General features: G+C 45.3%; 1 protein-coding gene across 14 annotated transcripts in view; it reads right to left on the bottom strand.

The window, feature by feature from the left end:
• LOC149863745 (uncharacterized) overlaps nt 1–25,559 on the bottom strand; it is a 90,297-nt gene that overhangs the window by 35,771 nt on the left and 28,967 nt on the right. For all 14 annotated transcript variants that reach the window (XM_090048281.1, XM_090048283.1, XM_090048285.1 and 11 more), the window contains exons 2-3: nt 22,405–22,653; nt 11,591–11,692 (exon numbers count right to left, since the gene is read on the bottom strand). In XM_090048281.1, coding sequence (XP_089904407.1) covers nt 11,591–11,692; nt 22,405–22,653 — 351 coding nt within the window. The remainder of the gene's footprint in view (nt 1–11,590; nt 11,693–22,404; nt 22,654–25,559) is intronic.

The following is a 25,559-nucleotide window of genomic DNA, read 5'->3' as shown; positions in this document are numbered from 1 at the left end:
GAAAGGCCCACACCCCCTCCTGTCACCCCACAGAGGCCTGGCAGCAGCTCGCCCCCCAACCCTAGGACAGGTGGGGAGGCTGCACCAGGAGCTGGAGTGGAGCTGCGGCTGTCTTCTTGCTCCGAAAGCTGCTGCAGCCTCCCCAAGCTTCCTGTGCCCTGAGCAAGGACCCTGCCAGGTTGTGCCACCCCCAGCAGCCTTGGGAGACCAGCTACCTTGCCCCTGGGGCTGGCCAGGAGCTTCCCGGGGACCTGGGCTCCTTGCAGCTGCAGGAGCTTCTGGAGCAGAAAAGTGGCCCTGGATCTCCTTCGCTCCTGGTGCAGCCTCCCTGCCCATCCTGGGGCTGGGGAGAGAGCTGCCACTAGGCCTCTGTGGGGTGGGTGGGCCCAGGACTTCCCCACTGGGCAGCAGCACCCACCAGAACCTCCTGTGGGGGGAGCAGCTGGGCCTTTGCCACCCCAAGCCTCAGGTGCAGGATGCAAGTTCTGCACCACCTCTCCCAGCCACGTCCTCGCTGGGTTGTACCACCCCCAGCAGCCCCAGGCACCCCTCATGCTGCCCCCAGGGCCGGACAGGGGGATTGGGAACCAGCAACAGCCAGGCAGTGCCCCAGGGCCAGCATTAGTTGGGCCCAGAGCAGATTGGCAGGAGCCCAGGGTGCAGCTGGCTGGGCATTATGGAGCTGGGCTGGCCTGCCCCCACATGGAGAGAGGGGAGCCACCCCGCTCTGGGCCCCACCGGCGCTGGGTCCCATGCGTCCCCTTGCTCCCAACCCCCGTGTCAGACCTGGGCTGGATAGAATGGGCTGGCAGGCTGGATACAGCCCACAGGCCGTATTTTGCCCACCCTGGCATAGCTGGTCCCTTACTCCTTACATGTGTGCAGAGGTCAAATGAAGTCAATGGGAATCAGTACAATTTCAATGAGATGTCTATTGTCACTGCAAAAGATACTGCACATGGCATAGTCACAACCCCTCTCCCCCACCCTCCTACACACATGGAAGTTCCAAGTGCTTAGCAGGTATAATTTAGCCCTGAACAAGTGATATAAAATTGTAACAGAGATTCTTACCTAAAATATCTTCCCATTGAAGAAGAACCTTCCACAAATTACTATACATATCCCAATTACTGCTTTTATTTTTGCGTAGTTTAAAACTATACCACACGCAAAATACTATTTCAATTTAAGGAGTAATGTAATATTCATTGAAACAATGGTCCCCCACCAAAATTGTCAGTGTCCCAACACAGAATAATAAAATACCATAGTCCAGGTTGTAAAAAGTACTTTGACATTTAAAAGTCCACCATTTGGGCACCACTGATATCCTAAAGACACCATTGTTTTCCTGTGCTCTAAGCCCACAGGTGAAAACAGCTTCCTAACAGATAATACCACACACCACAAGTTTCTCAGATCCCTAGCTCAAGTTGCAGCCAGAGAAACCCTGAAGCAAGAGTCTCAAACTAGACTTCTCTCCCTTCTGCCTTTTGCATTCAGAGTGCACTTAAGCTGAAACCATCACACATAAAAGACAGAGAGAGAATGAGGAGGGTACTGGAGCAAATGGGGATGATACTTACCTGGGGTGCAGAAGATCTGAGTTTAGGCCCATGTTCTGTCTGTAATGCAGCAGGGACTTGAAGCCGGATCTCTGGTGAGTGCCCTAACCTACTGTGTATTTTGGTGGCTCCTGCTCAGTTTCTCCTGTTGGAGCCATTGAAGTTTGTATAGCTACTTAAACATGCATTGCAGCGAGAGTTTGAACCTTAGTATTCCCACATGAGTGCCTAGCGACTAGGTTCTAAAGAGTTGTCTCCTTCTCTTTCTCCGGCCCTTTCCTTTTCATCTTATTCCTGGTTAGCTTGGTTGGCTCTCCAGTGCAACTAGTTTCTGAATATCCCCAACTTCAGGTCTGCAGTCCTGTCCAGGCAAGGTATGGGGAGCCTGGGGGCATGCCATTATGTAGCAAGATATCTAGAAGTCTAGTTTTGCAACCCTCACATACCTCTGAAGATCAGGGCCCAATCATGCAAAACAACAACAAAATAAGGTCCAATTTATAAAAAAAGAAAGAAAGATTCGGATTTAAAAGAAAGGGGAAAACAATAAAAACATAACTGGCCTAAAGAAAAGCTATATATTCTCTACAGTACATTAATGAAAGCTACAACTATTCCTGTCATTGAATATTTTCATTGGCTCAGGCTAACCATTATTTATATTAGAATCTCACTAGTCACTATAGGCAAAGGATAACATGGCCAGGTCAGTGCTGAAGGAAAGAATGAACATTCCTGCATCTGTGTTATATCTGAGGTATTTCTGGGGGGGAACGTCCATTTTCATCCTGTAGAAATAAAACTGAAACATTCTTATGTAGGATTCAGCTTTAAAGGGACCCTTGATTAAACTTCAGCCTAGCATCACTTTGAACAAATATCAGCTACATCATCTAAAATATTTTTAGGTATTTCTGCATGAAAGTAAGAAGATTTGGCACAGCCTTGGAAAACAATCGTGAAAACCTACTAGTCCAGATGTAAAACATCTATTCATTCTTCCTCTGAAGTGATGAGAGAGTACAATAAAAATACTGATTACATTTCAATCTTCCATTCAAAAATGTAACTTGCTCCAAATTAGGAGAATTTTGCAGGACTAACATTTATTTATCTATTTATTGTTTATTTTGCATTTAAATTTAAACAAAATGTTAAGGGTGGGCTTTTCAAACATGTTTGGCTGGAACCTGCCGGCACACCCACTGAAAGCAAAGATGAAGTAATATCAATAGGTTAAGAAGTTAGGGTAATGTTGAGAGCTTCTGAAAATCCTGCCCTAAATAACTATTTCTCACATCTCCCTAGGACAGCAGTTCCCAACCCGGGTTGCAACCCAAATGAGGGTCATGGGGGCAATGTTGGCAGCAACGCACACAAAAGATGAGCCACGCCCCATGCCAGAAGTTCCCCTGTCCCCACTGCTGTCACCACACTCTGCTCCCAGCAGCAGGTCACAGAAAAAGAAAAGGTTGGGAACCACTGTCCTAGGAGGAGGATAAGCATTATTCTTACCCTAACCCAACACTGTCTTTCTGTAAAAGAAATTAAACTTTTTTCTCACTACATTCCAGAAAACTATGACAGTCATTTCTACCCTGAAGGAGCTTTCTGTTAAATAACACCAGGAAGGCAAATAACCTAAATCCAGCAGTGTAAGGATGCAGCCAGGCACCTGAGTTGGCTACTGCACACAGCTGTTTTCTTTGCCCTTCCCCGTACCCATTGGTGACCAAGGCAGTCATTCCCCTGCTCTAGTTACATCACTGTTTAAAGCTAGGGGTAGGCAAAATGTGGCCTACGGGCTGGGTGTGGCCTGGCAGGCCATTCTATCCGGCCAGTGAGGCCCCTAAAAAATTTAGAAAATTAATATTTATCTGCCCCAAGCTACCTATCATGCACCCCTCGATGGCCTGCCAAAACTCAGTAAGCAGCCCTCAGCCTGAAATAACTGCCCACCCTTGGTTTAAGCCTTTCCTTTACCAATTGATATAAGAATGTTGCTTTCTTTGAGACAAGCAATTCTTGCAATGTAGAGCTTTCAGTTTCAATTACATATTTAATAAAATTAATGTGTTAAAGTCAAAATACCAGTGATTAAACAGGAATTAATAAATGCACCTTACTATACTTATTAATAAAGAAAGCAGATACATTGAGCTCAGTTAAATCAGGAAAGGTAAACACAGAGAAGAGATGCAATTCACTGGTTCAATATATGGCTATTATTTTTCCTTAGCAAATGAATATTTTTGAAGCTGAGAACCTGACCAAATTCCATATTTAAATGCCATAATAAGCAGACATTTTAAAACTAACAGTTCAACCTGTAAACCAGCAGTGACAGGTGTTCCATCTTCCGGAGAATGATCAGAAAGAGCCACATTAACTTAGAAATTGCTGCACTAAGCAAAAAAGTTAAAGTAAATCAAAGGAAGGTATGCAACAAACATTTAATCTTCAGCTGAGAGGTTAATGGTTAATTGTGCAAATAAAATATTTATCAAGTTTCACTGGAGTCACTATATTTAAATCTCTATAATAGTTAATATTCGCATATTAGTTCAATAGCACATGATCACAGGGCACCCAGGGTTCTACATCCCTTAAAACATATAGGTAGAAATAAGTGTTTTTAGGATTTTGAGGACTAGACTGAATTACAGGATGATCTAGAGGAGCAGGCTAATTGAACTGAGGAAGGATTTGAGGTAAAATTTAATTTTAAAGAGTTTAAACAATCTGGGTAGAAATAAATTTGCTGAGAAGAGTGCAAAAATAGTCTTAAAGAAAATGGGGCAGGAGTAATACAGAACAAAAGGGAGAAGAGAGTTAATTTACAGAAGCTGAGGACTGCGTAACAAAATATAAGCATTGGTCAGATATAAGAAAATAGTTTTTGATGACATGGTAAATAGACTACAGAATACTCTGTTAGAAGACAAAAGTCATAGATGTGTTAAATATTAGTGTAGGGCAGAGTTTTTCAAGCTTTCTAGGTCAGTAATCTCTTAAATAAAACATTTTGCAACTTCTTTATATTCAATGATGAATCCGTATTCTTTATCTGTGTACATTTCAAGCAGTTGACAGAGAATACTTGAAGTTTAAAGACATCTGGCAAGTGAGGTATGGTGGCTGGAGCCACTCCTCAGGACTGGAAGCACTGCGGTCTGGCCCCGATGCTCCTGAAGGAGGACCCCGGGACCCCAACACTAGAGGGAACTTACCTGAGAAGGAGGCAGGGATGGGATGGAAGATGCACAAGCCAGCACTGCTCTGGCTTTTCAGACAGGTATCAAACAAACTGAGCGGTGGCTGGCTGATGATGTCAGCCACAGCCGCCACACGGGGAGTTTAAAAACCCTCGCAGAAGCCGGGTGTGGGGGGCAGCTGGGAGGTAGGACACCGAGCTTGCTGGGCTGCAACCCAGCAGTGCGGGTTCCTTCCCTCCCCTGCAATGCCGCTCTGCCGGGAGCAAGCGGGAAACATCGTGAGAGGGCCAGTCAGGATGCCTTTACACAGAACTGCCCAGTGGCCATGGAAAGGCCCGACCATCTTTTAGCCTGCAAAGAGCCTGACAGGCCCAGGTCTGACACAGGACCAAACCCAGGCTATGGATCATGGGCAAGTGGCAGGTGGCCCTGGAAGCCTGCAGCACACATGGCGATTGGTGGAGCAGTGGCCTACTGAGAGGCCATAAGAGTACGGAGCCATGGACTGGAGCGGCAATGCAACGGCCTTCATGGTTGGCGAGTGGACTGCGGTGTAGGGGAAGCGGAGCCCCAGCACCACCCACATTGACCCCATGAGTATTGCTGTCCCCAGGCCAGGGTAGGAACACCACTGAACCCCTCCTTTCAGAATCAGATCCATCAAGACGTGGCAGCAGAGTTGGGATCTGGCCCGAGGAGCAGGGAGAATACTCACAACACCAACAGGGGGCATCACAGTGGTGCACTGGCTGGGAATCATCAATAGAGAATCAGTGATCCCAACCCGGCAGAGGCCACCATGGAGCCAGCAGCTACGGCCATGCCAGCAAGACTGAATTCAAAGGAATGCGGCTCTGTTTAACATGTCCCGGATGACGAGAGATGATGACCCGGACGCCTATATAGAGGCATTTGAGTGGACGGCCGTGCAAACCGGGCTTGATTGCTCACAATGGGCCCATCAACTAGGGGCCCTAGTGGTCAATAAGGCCCAAGCAGCATACCGGACACTGTCAAGAGAGGAGGCCCATAATTATGATACGGTAAAAGCCACCATCCTTTACCGGCTTGAAATATCACCTGAGAGCTATAGATAAGCCTTTAGGGCACTAAAGGCGAAGGAGGTCAAGAGGCCCCATAGCCTCCTGCAGTACCTGAAGGATGTCCTGAACAAGTGGCTCCCGATGAACAGGTTTGATCGGGAGGGAGTAATAGACCAAATCCTTCTCGAGCAGTTCTTGTGGGACTTGGAACACAAGATACAAACATGGGTGAGATGGCATCAGCCACAGAGCTATGAAGAGGCACTCCGCTTAGCAGAGGCCTTCACTGTCTCAGAGAATGAGCGTGGCTGGGGGTTACATTCCACAGCCATAAATCACATACAGGAGGAAGAAAAGAAGGCGGGACCCCAGAAAGGAACATCAAAAGGCATAATGTGCTACTGCTGCAGCAAGGTCAGTCATGTGGCCTGAGAGTGTGGTATGGGTCTGAGTGATCTGAACTGCGGAGCAGCACCTGCAATGTTCCCAAGGGATAGGTTGTAGGAAATAGACCATGGTGAACCCATGGACTGTGGTTTTGGGTCCATAATGCAAGAGGGAAGATGGGAACGCCTGGTAGTGACAGCAAGGATTGGGGATTAATTGGTGCTGGTGACCTTAGACATGAGGTGTTAATAGTCGTTACTCTGCATGGACCTGGCACTGAAAACTAGGGTGAAGACAGCTGGCCCCCTTGTCATGATGTGCATCCTAGGTGGAGAAATGTGCTTTGAGAGCTATTATTTCCCCTTTAGGGTGATTGAGTTCCAAGGTGAGCTGAGGGTAAGGCTGGCTCCATTGTTGGCCTGGAAGACGATAAGCTGTGAGTTGGACCCTATCTACACTGTTTTGGAGTGGGCTAGGGCCACAGAAGGAGAGGAAATGTCTGCGGAAAGGCGAAGGCTGGGCCAGGGAAGCACATCCCCAAAGGGGGGCCGAGGCTGAGGCTGGTATAAAACTGGATCAAGTGGCTACTGCTGACCAGTTCCTGCAGGCCCAGCAGGAGGACCCGGAGCTACAGTAACTGGTGGATGAGGACCCCCAATAAGGAACGTCGATGAGAGAGGTCCACTATGAGGTAAAGGGGGGTCTTTTATATTGGGTCCAGAAGGGCCAAGGGACCAAGGCAGAGAGGTGCCAGGTAGTGTTACTGAGTTGTCAATATAAGCGATGGTGTTTCACCATCAAATTTGGTGGCTGGTGCATGGTACCCCGCTGGGAGGGCACCTGGGGTGCAGCAAGACAAAGGCACGGATCGTCTGCGACTTCTTCTGGCCCCACTTACATGACGATGTAGTGGGTGGTGGCCTGTCCAGAGTGCTGAAGAGCTCAAGAGCAGGGGCCTCCTAAAGCCCCTTTACAGTCAATGCCTGTCACTGAAACACCATTCTCTTGGGTAACATTGGACATTGTGGGACTGCTTCTGAAGTCCCATACAGGGTACCAGTTCAGACTGGCCCTCCTGGACTATGCCACAAGGTTCCCTGAAGCGGTGCCACTCAGGTCGATAAAGGCCACCCAGGTAGCTGAGGAGTTATTAAAATAGATAGCCTGAGTGGGGATACCCCATGAGATCCTCACCAACTAGGGACCCAATTTAATGGTGGGAGTAATGAGGGCCCTGTGCAAAATCTTAGGCATTACACACACGAAGACCTCCGTATACCAGCCCCAATCCAACAGGTTAGTTGAGAGGTTGAACAGAACGATCAAGAGGATGCTTAGGAGGTATGCCCAGGAGGACCCGCACAAGTGGGACAAGGTGTTAATGCCCCTGTTGTTTGCACTGTGGGATGCGCCACAAAAATCAACTCACTTCTCGCCCTTCCAGTTAGTATATGGGCACAACAGAAGGGGTCTGCTGGGTATGATCAGGGAAGAGTCGGAGAGACCGGTGGGGCTGAGGGTACCTGCAGAAAGTTACAGACAGGAAATACAAGAGAGGCTGTCAAGAACACAACAAATGCCAGTCAGAACCTAAGAGAAGCCCAATTGAGGCAGAAGGCCCAATACGATCTCAGGACAAGGGCAAGAGTGTTCCAACCTGGGGACATTGCACTAGTTCCCACATCCTCAAGTAAATAATTCACAAAGTGGCAAGGACCCTTCAAGGTGGTCAGGCAGGGGGGGCCAGTAGATTACGAGGTCTCCAAACCTGGACTCCGATGGGAGTGCCAAATATGCCACATCAAACTTTGTAAAGAAAGGAAGATGCCACAGGGGTGAATGGAACTGCACAAGGAAGAGGATGCGGAGCTGGGACCCTCTTGTTTGGAGTTAAGAGCCAGCAAGATACCAGAAGCACAAGCCCAGTTCAGAGAAGAATTAACTGTAGAACAACAATGAGAGTTGGCTAGGTTGGTAAAGGCATTTCAAGACGTGTTCCAGGAGACCCCTGGTCAAGCTAGAGGTGTGGAGTACAAGATTCGAACCCTACTGGGGCACTGGTCAGGGAAAGGTGGCAACCTATCCTGCAACAGTTGCAAGAAGAGGTCTGCCAGGAGACAGCCAAGATGCAGAAGCAGGGTATCATCCGCCTATCCCAGAGTCCCTGGTACAGCCCCATAGTGCCCATCGCCAAACCCGATGGGTCGCTCCACCTATGCATCGATTACTGAAAATTAAATGTGCTAGCAACCTTTGACACCTTCCCTATACCCTACATGGCCCATCTCATGGGGAAAATAAGGGAAGCGAAATTTATATCAATAACAGACCTACCTAAGGGTACTGGCAAATCCCCATGAAATCCTTAGATTGTGCCAAGACAGTGTTTGGAATGCTGCGGGGTTTATTTGAATTCCTACACATGCCATTGGGGCTTAATGGGACAGCAGCCACTTTTCAAAGACTGATGGCCCCACACGTGGCCGCTTATATTGACAATATAATTGTCTACATGACGGATTGGCCATGGCACCTTCACACACTAAAAGTCTTCTAGGGGAGCTAAGAGTGGCTGGGATGCCGCTAACCCCAAGAAGTACAAACTTGCTGGTCATGAGACCAAATACCTTTCAAGAACCATGCAGCCAACAACAACTGCTCATCAACTACCATTGCAGATTCATACCACACATTGCTGAGCTGGTTGCTCCCTTAACGGATGCATTGTAGAGAAGATCCACAAAAGCCCCACAGTGGACCCCCGAAATGTCTGAGAGTTTAGAAAAATTGAGGGAGACACTGTATTAAAATGTAGTGGTACACACCCCTGATTTTGCAGCACCTTTTATTTTGCAGACCAATGCCTTGAACAAGGCATTAGGAGCCATGCTGCTACAACAACGGGGAGGAGAGGAGCACCCTGTAGTGTTCGCTAGCTGTAAGCTCAACTCAGTGGAGGGCAGGTATGCGATGATCGAAAAAGAGTGCTTTAGCGCTACCTTGGGCAATTGAATATTTTAGATATTATCTACTAGGTCGGGAGTTTACCGTAGTCACGGACCACACCCCATTGCAATGGTTAACAAAGTCCCACATAGATAACACACGGACAACCTGCTGGATGTTGACCCTACAGCCCTTCAAGTTTGCAATAGTACATTGTCCTAGCAAGGACAACCTCATTGCTGATCTCCTCTCCAGGTGTACTGGCCAAGAAAACCCAGCAGAAGAAGCGTTGCAAGCACACCAGAGGTAACACCAGTTGGTACCAGAAGACTGACAAAACACTGAGTCTTCACAAGGCAGCTTAAAGGGAAGGTCTGTGGCAGCTGGGGACACTCCCAGAACTGGAAGCACTGGGGTCTGGCCCTGACACTCCTAAAGGGGGACTCCAACACCAGAGGAAACTTACCTGGGAGGGAGGCAGAGATGGGATAGAAGCCAGGCAAGCTGGTGCTGCGATGGCTTTTCAGACAGCTATCAATCAAACTGGGTGGCGGCTGGCTGATGAGTATTGCCATCTCTGGGCCAGAGAAAGAACACCACTGAACCCCTCCTTTCAGAATTGGATCCATCAAGACGTGGCAGAAAAGTTGGGGCCTGGCCCAAGGAGTGGGGGGAATACTCACAACACCAACAGGGGGCATCACATGAGGGTTTCTTTACTTCATAATGAATTTTTCAGTTTCTTGTGACTCTTCCATTAATAGCCATTTCATGACCTTCTGATGTAGGACAGATTAGGAGATAGCTTGTGTGATCCTGAAAGTCTTTTCCATCCTACTCTCTAGCCTTAATACTTAACAGGAATTTTCCCATCGAATTGTAAATAACATACACACTTATTACTTGAAAACAGGATCATAACAGAAACAGAATATCAGTCCTAAGAATGTTGCATAAATTAAATCCAACTTTCAAGAAAGAGAGGCTGAACCTCTCAGCAGCGCACAGGCAGAGAGGGATCTTGGAGTCAGGATTGACTCCAGGATGAATATGAGTCGCCAGTGCGACGAAGCAATAGGCAGAGCCAACCACACCCTGTCCTGCATCAACAGAGGCATCACTAACAGGTCCAGACAGGTCTTGCTCCCCCTCTATGCGGCACTGGTCAGGCCGCAGCTGGAGTACTGTGTCCAGTTCTGGGTGCCGCACTTCAAGAAGGATGTGGAGAACCTGGAGAGGGTCCAGAGGAGGGCCATTTGTATGGTTGAGCGCCTCCATGACCAGCCCTATGAGGAGAGGCTGAGGGACCTGAATCTCTCTTCCATCTCTGCAAAAGGAGACTGAGGGGGGAACTTGTGGCTGCCTACAACCTTATCAGGGGCCACCAGCAGGGACTCGGGGAAAGTCTGTTCACCAGGGTCCCCCTTGGAGTCACCAGGAACAATGGCCACAAGCTGAGGGAGGATAGGTTTAGGTTAGATATTAGGAAGAACTACTTCACTGTAAGGGTGGCCAGAGCCTGGAACAGGCTTCCCAAAGAGGGGGTGCTCTCACCTTCCCTGGAGATCTTCAAGAGGAGACTGGATAAGCACCTGGCTGGGGTCTTATAACCCCTGCCACCCCCAGTGCTTCTTCCTGCCCATGGCAGGGGATTGGACTAGATGATCTGTCTAGGTCCCTTCTGACCCATTGATTCTATGATTCAATCCTAAATCTGCATGAATATTTTAAGATTAGAAAAAGTAGACTGTTTTTCTAATCTTTCTAGCTACAGAAAACTACCACTTAATGTCAACAGATGATTACTGGATGTAGAATGAGAGCTGAGAATTATCATAAGGGTCTGAGAGAAGATTTGGAACTTCTTCAAAAGGATAGTTTCAAAATCCTTTAACCAGAAAACTCTCTCTCAATTTCTGGTCCTTGCCCAGCAATCTGCCTATGTTGACCTGTTTAAACCACAAACCACAGATACCTAAAAAGTAGCACTCTACATAATAAAAGAGAAACTAGCTCCTCATAATAAAATTAAAAAAAAAAAAAAGCAAAACTAGATGGGATGTCTGTGAATTTAAAACAGATATAGTCTAGCATAAAGTGTCCTCTAATGATCTGTGCATTTCTTTGGACTCTATAAAATTTACAGACAATCTCAAGAAATCATACATAACACCAATAACTTTTCAAGAGTACAAAAGGGCCATATATTATTTCCAGGCAGCAGAAAACTGTTTAGTTTGTTAACCAGATCATGGCTGCAATTTCAAAGGTGCCCAAAGGAGTTAGGCACCTAAGTCCCATCGAAAGCCAAAAGAATTTGGGTATCCTATTCCATGGGCTTTTTTTAATATCCCACAATGTAACAACATGATTGGATTCCTGGAAGTCACATTTCTGTCAGCTAACATTGTAATGTTTAAGGTCATCCCACCTGTTGCATACAGCTCCTCCATGGCTCTCCAGGTTTCAGCTCTGACCTCACGACTGCTTTTACCAGGAACTTGGGCATCTGGCCAGTGTACCAAGTAAAGATCTAAAAGGGAAAAGCAATCAGATTTGTTTATATAAATGACAGACCCTCTATGGACTTAAACCACAAAGGTTCAACAAGGTGAGTTACTGGTATGTGTCATTCCTTAATACTAACAAAAGGATTTCTAATCCACCTGTATCAGAATGCTTGTAACTATTAGTAAATGACCAATAACTGAACTTCCATTCTTTCTTAGTATCATCAGATACTATCTTAGGCCACAATTCTGCAAGCATTTTACTAATTAATATTTGTGGTGGCTTTGATGTGGGTGCACATATGGTTCCCAGTCATGGATATGAGCCTTACATGCTTGGGCCTCTACAAATAAACACATAACAAACACACAATTGCCTTCTTTGAAATCAAAGAACGTTCACCCATTGACTTATCAGGGGTGGGTGGCAGGGACTGCAGCGTGAGCAGTCCAGAGCAAAAGTTAGATACAGTAGGACTGAAACCTGGATGTGAGTCAGTCCAAAAGCACTGGAGTTAGGGAATTCAGAGGAAGTAGGCAAGGGGGAAAGCAGGAGTTTGGGCAAGCAGGAACCAGGATGGAAACTGGAGAGAAGAAAAAGGCAAGACTCAGGACATGGACTAAAGCAATGATTCTTAACCTGGATGTTGAGGCACTTTTGAAAATGGTATCTAGGGTCCCTGAGCACCAATGAAAAACCAATACATTTCTATTTAGACCCAAAATCTAGACTTGGGAGTCTGATTTCAGGTACCCAAATTTGAAAACACTGGTCACTGGCTTATAATATGAATCCAAGACATAAACAGGAAAAAGATGCAATTGAGAGGTGTACCACTCATAACTACACTCTTTGTGTTAAAGCTGTCTCTTTTTGGCCAGATGCTAGCTATTCTTGGTGAAGGAATGAAAAATTGTCCTGTTCACAATGAAAGCATTTTTCAGGCTACACCACAACAATCTCTTACACTTACTGTTTGTAGCAACAGGACTTCCCTACCTTGTTTTTTTTAAGTTAAACCTAAACACTGCGTGTTGAGGATAGGTAGCAAGTTGAGTTGGTGTACTAGCCTTTTGCACCTAGATGGGCAGGTTCAAATACTGATTTAGAGGGACATGTAAAATAAGTTTGATGTATTCATCCTGCTCTGTGTGCACAATATGATGACATTATCAGTGTGTATTCACTGCACAGGGTTTAGCTTATATCTGAGATGCGCAGCAGAACTGTGCAGAACTGACCAGAAGTGCTTCTGGTCCACTTCTGGGTCTGCTGCCTAGCATGCTGGGGAGCCCTCCGTGCTTCTGTGGGACACTCCATGCACCCTAGCATCACAGCAATCATGAGCCCCTGCTACCTAGAGATATGTAGAAAAAACATTTAAACTGTCTCTATGTCTGAATCTTTCCGAACTGATTCGGAGGTTTCCGATTTGATTCAGAGAGATTAAAGAGTCCTCTGATCCAATTCGGATTTGGCGATTCGGCTGCCGAATCTCTGCTGAATCAAATCAGGGACTGAAGCTTCGCACAGCCCTACTGCATATTCATTTTGATCTAAAATTACACATATATTTACAGAGATATAATCAGAGAAAGCAAATGTCACACTACAGGGACACATTACTTGTACAGTTAGAGTAACTTCTTGATTCAACTGAAGAATGGGAAACTACATACTGGCAATTGCTACTACGTTCTCAATTCAGAATCATCAGGAATGGTAAGCAATGCAAAAAACAACTTATGTCAAGAATGCTCAATAAAAACACTAGTTTCAACAGTGTTTTACTAAACTTTACTTTTGCAAAAGCCTGAATATCCAGCTATATAGCACAGTTTGCAAATGTTCATAGAAATAGTTTCTTTGCAGGTTTTCACATACAAAGATGCTTTGTATTTAGCCCCAGAAGTTTCAGTACTCAGAGAAGAATGACTTTTACATCTTTGAGAACTATAAGACCTCTGGCCTTCTAGATCTCACAAATGCACTATATTACCATTCCCTGTACTAGTGTCTTAGTTCTCTGAATACTAACATGATTAGTTGCCTTTCATGAACTTTTTATTTTAGAAAGGTTGTGTTTCTAAACACAATGCCTCTATAATTGTGCTATTGTATTTATTTCAGATGAAACCAAGTGTGAACTCAAGATAAGTGTAGCTTTTTCACAAATCAGTTGTACTGCAGAATTGCTCAGTTTGCAAATTCTAAACCAAATTCACCCTATTGGGACCTGAACAAGGCTACACTGGTCACTTAAATCCTCTCTGCACATTAGTCATTTTACTCTCAGAGACTGCAATCATTGCAACCTTAAAAGCAAAACACTGATGGTACCCAGAGGCTGAGAAAGAAGCACATGAAGGGTTGTGCATACTGATGTTTCTAAGACATTGAGATATAAACATTACAAAATAGATTGTGGCCATTCATATGTGGGAATTTACAGGATCGTGAAGGAAACAAGACTTTGCACCATTATGCTGCCTTACAGAAATCAGCTATGTAAGCTCTTCCTCTCCCTGGGTAAACTTAATCCCAAATCAGAAGACACAAGTAAAAAAGCAAAATCCTGGCCTCAGTTTAGTCAGTGGCAAAACTTCCACTGACTCCACAAGGATCAGAATCTGACTACAAGAGATTAATTAATTCCCTATGTTCTGCACTAAATATGACCCCTGAGCACATGAACTGCTATGGCAATGCTAATTACTTCAAAGGGATGTGGACTGGTGAGGTCTTGTGCCACAGGCCTCCATCTTCTATGTTTGAGTCAATACAATTGAGCTGGAAATGTAGGTAAGTGCATACTACACCTTTTCAGACTGCTGGAATTGCCTGTCCAATTTCACTCCGTGCAATCTATTTCATAGTTATACTTCTTGATTCTTATTAGTCAGAGTGAGCATGTGATCATTATCAGTGCCTCTGCAGGAAATATATGTTGCAATAATTTGGGGTTAAAAGATGCTACGAGTGCTCAACACCTTTTAAAACCAAGTCTTATCATTTCATTTCATGCACACTACATGACTAAGTACAGACAGTCAAAAAGCCTAAAGCTGAATTGAGTTCATCTCTGCAGGTTAGTCTAAGCTGCAAAGATTGAACCAATAAGCAAATGAACAGACATTCATTTCTGATTCAGAAAATGCAGCCACATGACTGCAGTGGCACAAGCCAGACGCCAGGGGGCACTAGAGCACAGCCCAGGCACATAGCCAGCATGGGCTGTGTGTTCACTTCCTCTTCCTGCTGACTCTGAGGTCTCTGGGAGTTGCAGTCCAGGCTCACAGCAGCAAGACTCTCCAGGGCTGCTCATCACTTCCTCTTTCTATTTCCAGGTGCCTCTGGGATTTGTAGTCCACAGTCACAGCCAGGGCAGCTCCGTACTCAGGGGAAGGGAAGTTTAACTCCCTACCCTGGCCCCAGACCACAACAGGGGTTTGCCAGAGGGGGAAAGTGAGCCACCCAGTGAGCCAGCTCTCACTGCTCCAGCTAGGGAGCAGAGGGGCAGGGCCAGCTCTGAGCTCTGGAACAGTGTGACAGCTGAAATTGTGTCTAAGGTGCTTGCTGAATGCTATGAAGATTAGACCAGGTGTTTCTTATCATTTGTTCATGTATTATAAGCTGTTTGTTGCCGCTAAGAGCCTAATTAAAGTTAAAGAGTAATGAGGCCTTGTATATAGTGAGGCCTAGTAAATTTAGCAAAGCCTTATAGAAGTAGTAGTAAGCTTTGTGGCACAGTTAAAATTAACCTTATCAGAAGAATGCAAAAGCTTGTACTGCTATTAGTCAGTCCTAAGGAAAGTCTGCAGTGGAGGAATCTGTATAGCTGTAAGTTATCAGCATAGCTCAGAAGTTATAAATTGGCTGCACATCCGGAAATCATTTAGAGGGGAGATGCAGCTCTGTGAAAGAAGCTACTAATTTGGGGTTAGCTGCTGACCTGGTTTCAGTGGGCCCATGGATCTCATGGAGTCCAAGGACTGAATACCAGTGTCCTTCCTGCTACCCCTTGGACAGCGCTGATTGGGGACGCCTGACTTGGCTGAACTTTGCAGAAGAGAAACTTGTCATACATCAGGCATCAGAGGGGACTGCTAATAAGTTGCCAATGCAAATTATTATTGCCTGTCATTGTAGCCTTATTATTTATGTGTAGTTGTGTGTTTGTTAACCTTTCTTACCTTTCTACCCCCAACCACACTCTCAATCCTGAACCCTCCACTGGTGGCTAGGACAAACAGACATCACAGCCCGGGGCTACAAAATGCTGGGATGCTGGGGGACTCTGATTTAACTTGAAACAGGAAAGGGTCTGGGACAGAAGTTTCATAAACAATTTGACCTAAATCAGTTAAGTCTGATACTACATTAAACCAGGTTTATCTTAAACCAGTTTCAGCCATTTTGAAACTGGTTTATGTGTACTGAACTTCTATTCTCACAGGTTTAAACCAGTTTCTGATCACTTAAGCTGGTTTATGTGTAACTTCTGTCCCTAGCCTATATGTATATAAATATACACACCCACTACCATATACATACACACACATATATAGATGCACACAATTTTATTTGTTTTATTTTCTCCCTTAAAGATTACAAGAATCAAGCTTTACTACTTAAGATAATTTCTCTTGTAGGAAATTAGTTGCAAATAATTCACCAAAAAGAAGCCTCAGTGATCAAAATTAGTTGTAAATTGTCAGTAACTGTTCGTTTCATAGTTGGTACGGTTGAAACAAAGTTTACAATTCCATTCAAATCCTCAGCACAATAAAAAGGTACAGCTAACAAGAATCTGAGAGGTTTGAGAAACAGACATAAGGAAAAAAGGCATAGGATATGAATGCAGTATCACACAAAGCAGATACAAGAAGAAATTATTCTAGGGGATGTGCCCAAAAGCCAAGAAGCATATTCTTCATCTGCCAAACCTAAAAGATTTGCACTATTTCATACTGGTTTACTGAGGATGCCAAACAATAATCTTAAATGGAAAGACAGAGGATCACATTTAGAAAATGCAAGTTGGGGAATAGCTGTTTTAACCACTGCCCACAAATAATGCACATTTCCAGCTTCTCATGGATATAGAATCCACTAATTAAAATAAAACTAAAGAGCATTGCTCTTTTAATGCCATTTGCCTCTAAATGCTCACTGGAAAGACTTGGTAACAAAATTTTAGGAACTTTCTGTTTTAAAGCGTCATCTGGTTTATATTAGAAGCAAGAGTTCTCATTCTTCTATGTTGCTATCTCACATAATTTCTTACCAGTTACTATTACTGTAGTTCCCCATTCTGAAATTTATTCTGAATGGGTGGACCACAAAGCCCCCCTGAAACTTAAATGAAATCGATGTGGCCCTGCATGAAAGCAACAGATCTCTCTATTTGAGAAGTTGGCAACCTTTGACAAAGAGCAGACCAAAGTAACATAGCTTGGCCCAAAGGTGGACAGTCACTTGTAATTTGGCCATTTCTCTGTCTGTCCCCCAGCTGCTGCTTGCCACTATGGCTAAGTACAGACATTCAAAAAGTCAGAGCCTGAATTGATTTAATCTTTGCAGGTTAGTCTAACCTGCACAGATTGAACTAATTTGCGAGTGACTAAACATTCACTTTTGATTCTGGAAATGCAGACACATGCCTGCAGTGGCTTGGGCCAGAAGCTGGGAGGTGATAGAGTGAGCCCTCCCTTTCCTTCCACAGTGGCAGGGTAGGGGGAAGCTGAGCTGAGGGAGGGGGCGTGATCAGGCCCTAACAGGCCTGAGTATGTTTGGGGAGAGGTTTAAACCCCAACCCTGGCCTGCAGGGATCCCACCCGGGATGTACTTTGAGGGGGAGGAGAATGCAGCCCTTGCCAGGCTTTTTGGGGTGTGTGGTGGGGAAGGAGCGTGGCCAGACCCTGCTCCCTGGCCCAATGCCTGCCCACCTGCCCTTGCCACTTGAGCGGCAGAGGAGCGTGGCCAGCCCCGTCAGCAGCTAAAAGTAAACAGGGGGACGGAGGGGGATTTAGTCCCCCTGTCCTGCCCCCCCAACCCCATCCCAGTGGCACAGACCCCAGACAGGATCTCCCTGGGTGGGGTACAGCATCCCCTGTCTGGGACCCCTTCGCTGTTCCAGTGGCAGGAGTGGAGGTGTGGCCAGATGCCATCTGGCATGGCGAAGGGGGTAGAGAGGGGGTTTATTTCCCACTCTGTCCCCTCTTGCATGGCGGAACTGCAGCCAGGGTCTGATAGTACATTCAACCAGATTTATCTTAAACCAGATTCGGCTATTTGGAAATTGGTTTATGTACACTGAACTTATGTTCTGTGATCACTTAAACCAGTTTATGTGTAACTTCTATCCCTAGCCTAAAAGTCACACTGGGCCAATATTTCCCAAACCTGATGGGCAGTCTCATGCTCATGCTGGTGACACCAATCACCAGCAAAAAAAGTGATGGCTGCAGAAGGACAGAGTAGACTCATCGGGGAGCCTCTATTCTTGTGCCCTGCTTGCCATGTGCCACCTATTTCTCCCCACTGCAGCCTGCCATGGCCTGCTGCTGACTGCCATTGAAGATCAGATCAAACCTTCATGGACCAGATCAAATCTCTTCACAGGCCAGATCAAGCTCAGGCTGTAGTTGCTGACCCCTGCTAAAGACAATTTAAGCTCCTCAGGCTTTAGTGTCTTTTCTACTGTGAAAAAAATGAAGTCAGATTTGTTCTACAGTAAAAATATATGTTGTAAGTATGCTGTAATATTTACAGATCTGCAATTTTATTGTATCAGCCATGTATATTTCTCATTAGCCATGCACCAACACTGTTAGTATGTCATAAAGTCAGGGATCCTAGCATATTCTCTGATTTAAAAAATTCTCTGATTAAAAACCCCTGAATCTGCATTTTTCAAGAAATAAAATGAGACACCACCATACATATAAGTATTAGTTGAACACAATGTTTTCTTGATATATTTACAATTTTAAAGCAATTTGGAAGCCTACCATGCCTCAATCATTATAATAAAATAAATTCTAAATACATACATATTTTGGCATTTGATTTTGTTTTTTTTATCATAGAAAATCAGAGCTCCTCCTGCTCCCATTGCTCACCAGGACGTGGGGCCAGCTCCAGCTGTCCCCTGATTTGCTTTGTGGCAGCAAGCAGCCCTGATATGCTGGTTCCCTCATGGGGGTCACAGCCGAAGCAGAGCTGAGTAGAGCCTGGGAGGTGCGGGGGGGCAGGGGGAGGAGGAGGGCGGGGAGAATGGAGGCTTGGGGCTCCTTGTCCTGCTGTCCTTCCACTTGGAGCTTTGGCGGAGAGGCTCAGTGCTACCACTAATGACACCACCATTGCTGGTAGCCCTATCATCATGGTGAGGTGACCTGTGCCCAACTACAAGCAGCAGGGGCAGCAGCAGTGTTGCATTATGCCCCCCCGGCTGCTGTCAGGTGGGCAAGGGGCACCTTGGCATGGCAGCATGGCTGGCGTGGGGGTTCTGGTGGCAGCAGCCACAGCACCACACCTCCCTACCTTGCTCCACTGCCTTGTGCTGGGTACTGTCTTCTGGGCTATGGAGGCCCCTGGGGGGAGGGCAACAGGGCTGGGAGTACATCAAGTACTATTATTTAATTTAAATTAAATTGCCATCCTTATTTTTTCTCCCAGGGAGTACATCAAGCCTGAGATGTAGAATGGAGGGTTGGGATACAGCAGGAGATAGTGGTTCCAGAGTCCCAACAACAAAGTTGGTTGGCAAATAAGGGGAAATATGCTGCACCCCTTGTAGTTGTGTAATAGTTTGTGTATTCCCATGTCTACCCAGGGACCCTGGAAGTCATCTTGCCTCTTTGATGTATAATTACTCTTAAAAGCCTCTGAAAAGGTATCATGGGAGCATATAGGATTTCCTAAAGGGGGATGCAGCACACTGCCCCTCAGACCAAGGGGAAATGTGGACATATGGCTGGAGCCCCCAGGTCAGCACAGGACACCAGGGAGCTGAGCAGGTACACAAAGGTAAGGGAGCCACACTCCTCCAATTCCACTGCTGCTGTCCCTGGCTGATCTGGAGGTGGGAGGGTGCAGGGCTCAGCTGCTTCTGACTTGCTCCTGTCCATGCCGCAGAGAACAACCATGCAGGGAGCAAGGCTCCAATAGGAACAGCAACAGCGGCATACAGATCCTCCTTTCAGCACTGGCTCCCCGGCTGTCGTCTCCCACTCCCCCCAGCGTCTGTCCGCTGGCTGGAAGCAGGTGCTAGGGGAGGAACCTGCATGCCATTACCACTGTCCCTGGCTGAGCCTGCTCCCTGTGCACCCAACTCCCTGCAGCACAGGTGAGAGAAGATGTGGGGATCCCCTGGTGCCTGCATCAGTCAGGGTGACAGTGGCAGTGCACAAGTTCCTTCTTCCAGTGCCTGCTCCCAGCCAGAGCCTGAGGCTGGAGCAAGGCATGAATGGTTCTGGGGTTCTCTCTGCACCCAGATCAACCTGAGTGGCAGAAGGGGGAAGGGATCCCCCAGGATCCACCTCTGCAAGATACAGCTTTCTACTGCTCTCACTGCAATACTGTAGCTAAATGGCACGTTAGCCCATAAAACTTAAAGATCTAATCCTGAACTAACTTACATTGGTGAAAGTCACTAGTAACTCAGATATGTCAATGGTGTTGTAAGGCAGAAGACTCAGACTGGAACACATCTAACCAAAACAAGGGTGTGATTGCTGACTTGCTTCTCTCTCTCTCATCCTCCCCTCCACTCCCCCCACCATTTCAGGACATACATAGCAACAGCAATTAGAGCACTTCTGTTCCCTGAAATTAATTTTTTCAGTGCAAATATGCCTAAATCAACCATCATGTCTATGCAGCTTATTTGTTTGTACAGGTGCTTAAACTACTATTCACAAAGGATAAAGCAGATTACAATAGTCAAAGAAATGACCCAAAAATTATTTCCTGGAGTTGGATCAATTTTTCTCTCATCAGCATTCAACCCCAGTGCTACAGCAAGAATAAAAAAAGGCAAACACAAAACAGATGAACTAAATGGTGAGCAGTGAAGAGGAAACATGTTACTTCTTAATTTGGACAGAGGACAAAGTCATGGATTGCAGCTTTTTGCTTATGAAAGCATCCTCCCCACCAATGATCTGTATTTGCACTTGACAGAAATATGGAAATGTTTTTAACACATTTGACGTTAGTCTGTAATGGTGCAGGAAGTGATAAATGGACACATTCACAGAGTGAACAGAGAACATGTACCCGCAGACAAATGGCACATTTTAGTGCAAATACCATCCTGGTTCTGACAAATTGCTAGAATATTTTTGTTTACTTTCCAACATATTCAAATGAACCCTGTACCCAACCACAACCAGTAAGCTATTCTGCAAAACCCATCTTCTTATTTTTACAAAAGTTGCTCATTTTTGCATTCCAGTTAATTTATCAGTGATAATAATGAGACAGAAGAAGGAACAAAGGGAAGATTTTCAGTGCTATCATAGATAAAGTTTGACTGTTACATTTATTCTGTTTTGGGAGATCACTACTAACATTTTGATCTACATTTTTCCAACACGATAATTTTAGATAATGCTATTTTCATTTTTCTCCCCACTTTTTTAACTTCTCTCTTTCCAATTTGGAAGAGAGATTGAAATAATTACATCTCAATATTTTTGTCTTTCACATCTCTCTACTTCTGTCACAAGAGAGAAAATATTACTACTTCAGCTTTTTGCATCATATACTAACCTGTGAGTTCTGGTGACAGCTATTTTAGCAGTCTTGTACATATTATACATAGACCACAAAGAAAACATTTTTAAACGTGCCCAAGTCCCTTTGAAAATCAATTGGGCCATCAATTCTAAGTCATGTAGGAGCTTTTAAAAGTTTTACCCAAGTCCATGGCAGTAGACAAAAACAAAGTAACCTGCTAAAAAGATAATGTGTTAATAATAGTAGAGAACATGTAAAAGATAACATTATCCAGGATGACTCCCATATTTTGAATTTGAAATTTTATTAATTAGCTATAACGCAATATACAAGAAACCAGGTATTTGTGAATTTATTTTAAATGTTTTGAAGTCATGTTTCCTTAACCATGCACTTGACCTGTTTTGATAGCTGATCTCCAGATCAATGTTACACTTAAATATAATTTTGCAAAAAGCAGTTTAACTCATTTTTAAAAGATTCTGCAACAGTTAAAACTGTAGAGTCACATTCTGTGCTCTCAGTTACAAACCTGTGAATTACATAAAGATCAAATGGGACAAGAGATCTGCAAACACAGTGGTATTCAACCACAAGTGCCCATGGAGCCATGTCATCTGGCCTGCAAGGCTCCTCACAGGCCCAGAAATTTGGTGACAGGAAAGTGGTGGCAATAACAACTGCCACTCCCCAGTGCACAGAGTCCAGCCAGCAAGTGGCTGGATCCAGCGTAGAGGGTCAGACCAGCACACAGTCCAATCCAGTGCATGGAGTCAGGCCAGCATGCGCAGTTGCACACATGGAACAACTTTATGCACTGACCCTGCAGGTGATTTGGCCCACAAACTAATCCCTGCATACTGCTCCAGCCCATGGGTCCAAAAGGTTGGGCTCCATTGTGTAAACATGTCACAAGAACAGAATTTGACCTCTGTAGTTTCTCTCTCATGTGGAAGGCATAGTAAATTAACAATATTAAAAACATCTTACCAAGGTACTCAACACCAAGTCTTCTGCATGATTCCAAGCAGGCTTGTTTTGTCTTTTCATAGCCATAGTCACTATGCCAGAGTTTGGTAGTTATCCAGAGATCTTCCCGTTTCACACCACTTTCTTTGATGGCATTCTGAAGAAGGGATTCACAGCCATATCTTTTTGCTGTATCAATATGACGAATGCCACATTTTTGTAGTGCATATACTACAGCTTCATGGGAATAGCCCCCAACATGGGATGTACCTAAGTGGAAGATCACAGAAGTTAACTGTCATTTCTTAATGCTGTATGATGTCTTAATGTCATTTATAAATGATACACTTTACAAAATTTTGTTAATATTTTTGGTTTTCAATTTTTGTTTATGGTCATAATAACAATCTATATTCCGTCCTTGCATCATACAGAAAAGAAACAGAAAATCAGGGAATGTGAACTCATAAAAATTCAGATACTTAGAAAATAAAGAGGGTCTAAGTCTGATCCCACCTATATCAGTGCAAAGCAGGAATAATTTGCTTACAGTCACTGGAGTGTCAGTAGTTGTAAACTATGAAAACTGAGATCAGAATCAGGCCTAAAGGCATTCATGATGTACAAGTTGGCACAAGTATAATTAGTTACTTGTAAAAGCAGCATCACTAGAAAAGAATAAACCAGATGCACCAAAAAGTCACAGATCCTCTTGAGCCTAGTGACTTGCTAATGTTTTTAAGGAACACTAGTTTCTCTCGCAAACAGCACACAAGGAAGCAATGTGGTTAGCATCTCATATGGCTCTCTCTGAATGCTTGAGTGATTAGACACCCACATATAGCTGGAAAGAGCCTTTGGCTCAACTCTGGAGCAGTATTTGAACTCATACCTCCATAGTCATCGAGAAACATGTGATCTGTCATCACTACTCCCAAGACAAAGTATCTACATTATAAGTAGGGGTGCACTGAGATTTTTTGGGCCGATACTGATGGCCAATTTTTAAGGAGCCATATCTGCCGATACCTATCTGATAGCCAATATGCAGCCTGGAAGCTTGGAGAGCAGTGTCCAGCTGGTAAGTCTGTTGTGGGAGAAGGGGCGCGGGGAGGGAAGGGCCATGGGGGTGGGGCAGATCGAGGCCTGCGTGGTGGAGGGAACGGGGCGGGGATAGGGGCAGGCACTGCACAGCCGGGGCAGGGTGCGGAATGGACAGAGCGCGGAATGGACAGAGCTGCCAGTGGTTTGTTCGAGGGCCAGCTCCTGCTGCTGCATACAACCTGGGAGGGCATGGGGGGTGTGTGCTCCTGGATCTGCGCGTGGGGCAGGGCAGGCTGCCTCTGTGGGCTGGAGTTGGGGCAACACCAGGCTCTACCCAGTGGGGGCTGGACCAGCTATGCTCAGGGCGGGCAGCAGTGGCACTGGGAGAAGGGTTATGGGGAGGTTGCAGCCACCCCAAAATTCATGGTAGCACCCCCAGTCCCCTCTCCCAGTGCCAGCCTGCCCCCTCACTGGGAAGAGCCAGGTGCAGTCCCAGCCCTAGCCTGCAGCAGCAGCCCAGCCTTACCCGACATGCAGATCTGGGGGCATACCCCCCATCCCCTCCTGGGGTGCATGAAGTGGCAGAAGCAGCCCCCATAGCGTGCCCCCCAGACAAGCCACTCACGGCTCCTTCCTGTGCCCTCCCCTGGCTGTGCAGTACCAGCCCCTGCCCCTGCCCCACTCTCCCCCTCACCACAGGGGCCTCAATCTGCCCCCCATCCCCTTCCCTCCTCCCTTGCCCCTTCCCCCAGAACAGACTTACTAGCTGGACGCTAATGGGCGGCACTCCTGGCCACCTGCGTGCTGCGCTGTGGCTCTGCACATGCATGGGGGCATTTTGTGGTGACATTATTGGCTGCATCAGCCAAAAAAACCCGACTGATGATACTGTCAATTTTCCTTATCTCAGCGCTGATCCAATATGGGACCCATGTATTGGTGTACCTCTAGTTATAAGTAAATCTCCTGGTGCCTCATTTATTCTCTATAAGTGAGCAGAGTATAAAGATTTACACAACGAAAAAATTAACAACAAAAAATGAAAACACCCGTATACCGTTTCTTCAAAAGAATGGGCTTGATTCAGCAATCTGCTGGGTAGAGACCATATCCTGAGGACCTTGCTTTGTTAATCTTCCTGGAGTCCCAAGTCAGTACTGCACTGCAATACTACAAATTTAAGTATGTGCAATTCATATATAAATCTTCTGGTTCAGTTCACAGGTGACTGATAAAGTGGTATAAGTTATAAAAGAGTTGGACAATAAACACAAAGTTCAAGTAATAAAGCAGCTTAATCTGCACACTGCCAAAATATTAATTGGATGTACATAATATGTATTTTGCACACCAAAAGGGACAGAAGAATGAGGGAAAATTGGCAGAAAAAGTTATTAACAGGAGGGTTGTAAAATAAAGTAAAATGTCAGGTAAAATAAGATAAATGTCACCTTCCTCATACTCATGTCTGAGTATGAGGAAAGTGACATTTCAGTTCACACCCACTTTATAGCTATTTTTCCTGTCAAGAGTCCTTCAATGAAACTCTTGTTACTGTAAACTTAATCACCACTACATCAAAATCTCTCACTACACCAAGTCATGTTTAAACAAAACGGCATTAGGTCTCATTTGAGCCCATTTTTGCTCACTAACTCCTTTGGCCACAGTAGGGCATGGCCTGACTTACAGTATAAGTGGGTGCATCTACACAAGGCACTTAATGCCTATCAGACTTGATTCTACTGCTCAGCAGCACAGCTGGCAAAACTGTGCTAACGAGCTAATGTGCAGTAGAGTAGTCCAATGAACATTAAGCATCACAAAAAAGTGTTCATTTCTGCTGATATGCAGTAGCACCAATTACAGTGCATTAAGTTAGTAGCGATGTACAGGTACTAAACCTAATATGTTGTAATTATGGTACATTAATGAACATGCAGAGTGCCCAGTGAGATGAGACTTGGGGCTAATGTGGGGATGATAACACTTTAGTCTTGCTCTTTCAGAAGGACATAGCTGGTCTTCCATTTTTCCAAATATCAAACAACATTTTAATATTTTAGAAGAAAAAAGACAAAAAAGATGAAAAAGAAGAAGGGAAAAGAAAAACTAAACTAAGTATGATCTGG

Source organism: Crocodylus siamensis, chromosome 5 (genome assembly GCF_052110815.1).
Source record: "Crocodylus siamensis isolate JL-2025a chromosome 5, ASM5211081v1, whole genome shotgun sequence".
NCBI classification, from domain to species: domain Eukaryota; kingdom Metazoa; phylum Chordata; order Crocodylia; family Crocodylidae; genus Crocodylus; species Crocodylus siamensis.
Note: the sequence above shows the minus strand (reverse complement) of the source record. Positions and strands in the feature narration are given on the sequence as shown.